The sequence below is a fragment of the Nematolebias whitei genome, chromosome 6, assembly GCF_014905685.2.
Source record: "Nematolebias whitei isolate Nwh7 chromosome 6, NemWhi1, whole genome shotgun sequence".
Classification (NCBI taxonomy): Eukaryota; Metazoa; Chordata; class Actinopteri; order Cyprinodontiformes; family Rivulidae; genus Nematolebias; species Nematolebias whitei.
In genome coordinates this window covers 9,395,204-9,400,971 of record NC_056503.1, presented here as the reverse complement: position 1 = coordinate 9,400,971, position 5,768 = coordinate 9,395,204, and the positions used below count along the sequence as shown (strand labels likewise).

General features: G+C 38.7%; 1 protein-coding gene across 1 annotated transcript in view; it reads left to right on the top strand.

The window, feature by feature from the left end:
- The first annotated feature begins 3,453 nt into the window (after positions 1 to 3,453).
- The window catches only part of LOC119411513 (CD276 antigen-like), a 2,740-nt gene continuing 425 nt past the window's right edge, over positions 3,454 to 5,768 (top strand). Inside the window, exons 1-2 of the mRNA XM_037678465.1 lie at positions 3,454 to 3,472; positions 4,567 to 4,869. Of these exons, the coding sequence (XP_037534393.1) occupies positions 3,454 to 3,472; positions 4,567 to 4,869 (322 nt within the window). The remainder of the gene's footprint in view (positions 3,473 to 4,566; positions 4,870 to 5,768) is intronic.

Here is a 5,768-nt window from a genome sequence, read left to right as displayed (position 1 = left end):
ACTGTATCAAAGCAAAATATGTTAAAGTATTAAGTAAGTACAGAAGTATTAATTATACAAAAAACAGGTTGAAGTAACTCAATGTGTCTATAAAATGTTCCAAATGTGTTGACAGTGACACATGCCCAATAATTTGTCATGTATCAATGGGTACTTTTAAATGGGTATACTGAATTCCCGAGGTTTTCTACTCCGTATACCCACGTGTCACATCGACTACACCACTGGTTCTCTGTTAAGTTGCTGGGACTTTGTTCTAACTTGTTGATTTGTGAAAACACACCAGACACATCTTTTTTTCAGGATAACACTCAGAGGAAAGTCAGACTGTTTTGTTGTTGTTGTTGTTTTTTAATGTTTTTTGGTCTCTTCACATGTTAAATGAAAATGTGATTTACAAATAGTATATAGTTTTAACCGAACCGCTAACTTTTTCATTTTTACTTTTATTTTTTTCAATATAGGCCTTTAAAAAAAAAAAAAAGAACTTTGTCTAAACTTGACTAAACTTGTCTGACTCAGGTTGTTGTTCAGCAAAAGTAGATCTAATCAGTTCATCTTTTGTTTTCCTTCTTTGTCTTTTGAACAGGCATCAAGTTGGCTGCTAATTCCCCTGTAAGTAACCTTGTTGTCTTTACGCCATCGTGAACTTTGTTTCAGCAGCTGACGTATCCAACACAACCTGAATATTCATCAGAGCTGTTGAAGGAAGTTTGAACTAGACAGAATAATCATAGCAACAATTATAGTCACGACTGACGTGAATGATACTGAAGAGTGAAACCATCTGATCAGTGCTGGTTTACAGTAAGTCAGCCACTAAGGATTAACAGGAAACACAATCAAACAACCTTTTCTCATCCAATCTGAGGAAATACAGTATCCCTTTCTTAGAAGTTCAATGTGATATGAAAAATTACTGAAAGGGTTTTAAAACTAAAGAAGGTACCAGTTGATTTTGAGAAATTCAAACTTCTGTGTCGTTAAATTGTTCAACTGAGAAACAGTCGACATAGTAGTACAGTGTAGGTAATACATTACATTTTAATCTTATATTTAATAACATCATATAACCATCCATCCATTATCATTACCCGTTTATTCCATTTTGGGTCACGGGGGTCGCCGGTGCCCATGTCCAGCAATCACTGTGCGAGGGGCGGGGTACACCCTGGACGGGTCGCAAGTCCATCACAGGGACACATAGAGACAAACAACCATTCACTCTCTCACTCACACCTAGGGACAATTTAGAGTTACCAATCAGCCTAACATGCATGTTTTTGGTCTGTGGGAGGAAACTGGAGCACCCGGAGAAAACCCACGCATGCACAGAGAGAACATGCAAACTCCACCCAGAAAGGCCCCTGGACCGGGGTTTGAACCAAGGACCTGCTCGCTGAGAGGCAGCAGCTCTACCAGTTGCGCCACCGTGCTGCACATCATATAACATAACATATAATTTATTACCGTCATTTAACCAGGCAAATCCAGTTGAGATCATGACTACCTGTATAAATAAAGGCTAAATGGGAAAAAAAAAAAAAAATCTCTTTTGCAAGGGAGGCCTGGAATTAAAAACTAACGTTCCTTCAGTGCATATCGCCTGCTGCCTTCCATACCAAAGTTTTACACAAAACTCTTGCATGATCTGTGACTTCTCAGAGTATGTGTTAGGGATGACTCTCAGCTGCTGCTATACCAAAACTTAGCCCGGTGCCTTTAAAACTGACCGTGTCACAGCCTTTTTTGTGTTTGGGACAAATAGTTGTGGTGGCCATCTTGAACAGCTCTACGATTATTTTCCAAAAGTTTAATTGAAGTTTGTTTTGTGTTGTATGAGATAGTGGTTAATAAATGGACAGACATGAATGCAACACACAGATACGGATGTTTACATTTCATTCATTCATTCAACTTCTATTTATTCAGGTCAGTCACAACCCTTTTATTACAGTGAGTGATAGCACTGCGTTTGTAAAGCTGCAGCACACAGTGGGGCTGCTGGTGTCATAATCATGGAGCCAACTTGATATTAATGTTAAGTTGTCTCTGTTTATTGACGTGTTGGTGTCAACTAACCCTTGGAATGCGAAGTGTCACTTTTCCGTTGTTTATTTATTTAGTTTATTTTATATCAAATCTGTCAGCTCCATTAAACTTCATGTTGTCTGGTGGTGTGAAAGTTAATTTACTAATACTTTTACTCAGAATTTACAACTAATGAACTCATTTTATGTTTTAGTTTCCCATCATATCCTCAGCCTCTTAATATCGGCTGTACTGCACGTCATCGTTTAGAATACTTTTAGTTTACCTTCACTTTGAAAGTTGAAAAAGTGATGCTGGAAAGGTAGTCAGTATTGAGATGACTGGGTATCCTCACCCAATAATGTCTGATGAGGTAAAAGCAGAAGTATCACATCGTCGGACCATTTGTTTTTATTTTATTGTATTCTTTACTCGTTTCTCCATATATTTTTTTTAAATTCTACCTTTATTTATACACGTTAGTCTCATTGAGCCACAATGACTCATTTACAAAAGAGACCTGTAACCAGTTTAACCAGTCAGAGACCAGTTTATGTAACTTTCTCCAATTCTAATATTAAGAAGTTCATATTTTGGACTTGTAATGCAGATAAAACTCTTGCAGGTATTATAGGGTCAGGGGTCAGCTGGTGCCTATCTCCAGCGATCGTTGGAAGAGTGGAGAAGGGTACACCCTTGACCAGTCACCAACCCACAAAATACATCGAGACAAACAACCATTCCCACTTCACTCGCTCACATTTTACCAGAAGCTGTGGCAATCAGTTGACCAAACATGCACGTTGTTGAGGTGTGGGAGAACACCAGAGAAAACCTCCACATGCACAGGGGAAGCATACAGAGTTCACAGAGAAAGGCCACAACCACGAGTCAAACGAAGACCTTCTTGTTGTGAAGCAGCAATGCTAACCACCTGCACCCCGTGCAGTCCTCATGGGACTGTGTCAACCTCAAAAAGTTCAAGGCAATTGCAAATAACTATTGGAAACCATCACTATTTGATGTAAATTCTCTGGTCAAAATGAATTCACTGCATGAATATGTTGATTAAAGTTGACTTTACGCCATAACGGTATAGGTAAGGTCAACTCTTTAAATCTTAAACTTTATGAAACTTCAAGGTATAAGATGCTCCCTGTATTAATGTGTGCAAGTTTGGTTTCATTTGCAAAACAAGAAAAAAAAAAATCACAATTTCTAAAGATTTATTTATTTAGAAATTAGAATATGACTGATGAAGACAGAAAATCTGTAAGCCAGGGTGCTGTAACCCTCTGCACTTCTCTTTGTTGTCATGTCACATGAGCAATAAGACGCTATAAATGACATTTTTTTATTTTATGTATTTCTAGAAAACCAGTAATTCTCCTTCATCTCCTGGTGCTGGTTCCTCCTGGATCCATGTCCGTTGCTGTTTCAGGTGAGCAGCTCTAAACTTCTACTAATTCCCCCAGTTAGTTTCATAGAAACATACATCACAGGCTGATCAAAGGATGAGAAGAAAAATGTGAGAAGTCACAGCACTTTACTTGGTTGCACATGAATAGATCTACCACAGGAACAGTAAAACCTATCCAGAGCTGCTATTTAAAATGAAAAGTTCAAACATTTTAACTTGTTTTTGGGGATAAGATCATCTTCTTTTTGTAAACATTTCTTACAAAACAGATTATTGGTAATATGTCTCAGTATTGGAAACTGACCCAAACAAATAGTTACAGTTGGCCTATGACCTCATACACATCTAACACTCTGATACTTCTCTGGACTACGCTACGACCTCTTAAAATTCATTGTCTTCACCGGCCTGTATGTACATGTATCATGTTGCTTTGCTGTGTTGTTTTTTTGATGCCTCAAACCGTGCCCTGTCTAGGACAAGGTGTGAGAGATCTTTTTTTATACCATCTCTCCTCATGTTTTATCCCTTTTCTTATCGAAGCAAAAATATTATTCTGAGGAAGAATAAGAAGGTTGCGCTAATTAGCAGCAGCTTTGTGCACTACGTCCATCTTTCGGACGACTGTACGTACATGTTCTCGTTGTATCTCGGTGCAATGACACTAAAGCTTATTGGTGAGTAGCAATTTGTCTCAAAGTGACTATTTAGTTTTTTCTCAAAATGGCTCTAAAAGACTTGGCCCCTGCCAAGTGGCAAATATAAGACAAGTAAAGATTACTTTAGAATAAAAGACGATAGTTTGTTAGCTAAAGACAGTTAGTCATAAACGCTCCCAGAAAGCATCCAAAATTACACCCATGAAAGACGCACTGCTAGACATGAATTTCATCCAAAAATAAAAAAAAACAAAAACTGTAAAACATTAGAAGAACTGAAAATCTTCTACTGAGTCACTCAAGATTCAACAACAAGAAAAAAAACCCGAAACTCACACCCCCACAAAGTGGACCATCAGTTACTTTTTGCTGTCGTTTCTCCCTTAACTTTTGGCTTCTGAAGTGATTTTCCTCTCACTTTCGCTTTTTTGTTGTTGTTTTTGCTTTGTTTTCCAGGAAGTTCTCCTCAGATTAAATACGAAGGTGTGGTTGGAGGAAATGTGACCTTTTATTGTCCTGTTAAGCATCCAGAGAAGCTGCAGTTTTTGTATTTACAAAAGGGAAACGATTTTGTCAATGGATACTACCACACGAGAGATGTACCATCCCCATGGTCAAACACAAAGATGGATCACAGCAACACAGCGATCCGCATGTATGGACTAAACCTTTCACACACCGGAGAATATGACTGCCTTTACATGTACAATGATAACACTGCAGAGCACATGTCAGTGAAGCTACACCTCTCGATCACAGGTAAGCATGCACTGTAAAGAAATTCAAATTTTTTATGTTCTATGTTTAAGCAGTTCAATATTCCCTAACAGATTTCAACTTAATGTTTGTATGTGACTAAACATTTTATTTTTTATATTTAAATTAAATGAAACATTTAAAAATTCTAAATTAGATTCTATAGTCTATGAAAAGTAAGTCTAGAAAATAGTCCATCCATCCACCCATCTTTACCCACTTCTTCCTTTTTGGGTCATGGGGGTCACTGGTATCCATATCCAGCAGTCAATGTGCAAGAGGTGGGGGACACCCTGGACAGGTCTCAAGTCCAACACAGGGACACTTAGAGACAAATGAGACAAACAACCATTCACTCTCTCACTCACACCTAGAGACACTTTAGAGTTACCAGTTAGCCTAACATGCACGTGTCAGGAGACAGAGAGAGAAGAGGAAAGTGAAGAATGTAGGACTGAGGGTTGCAACTCTAAATGTAGGGACAACGACAGGCAAAGGTAGAGAGCTGGCTGACATGATGCAGAGAAGGAAGGTAGATGTTTTATGTGTCCAAGAGACCAAGTGGAAGGGCAGCAAGGCTCGCAGCATTGGATCAAGGTTCAAACTGTTTTACCATGGTGTAGCTAGAAAGAGAAATGGAGTAGGGGTGGTCCTGAAGGAGGTGTTAGCAAAGAATGTAGTAGAGGTGAAAAGAGTGTCATATAGGGTGATGTGGCTGAAGGTAGAAGTAGAAGGTCTGATACTAAATGTTGTCAGTGATTATGCTCCACAGGTTGGATGTGATGGGGAGGAGAAAGATACATTTTGGAAAGATCTGGATAAAGTGATAGAGAGTATTCCAAGGGAGGAGAGAGTGGTGATCAGAGCAGACCTGAATGGACATGTTGGTGAAGGAAACAGAG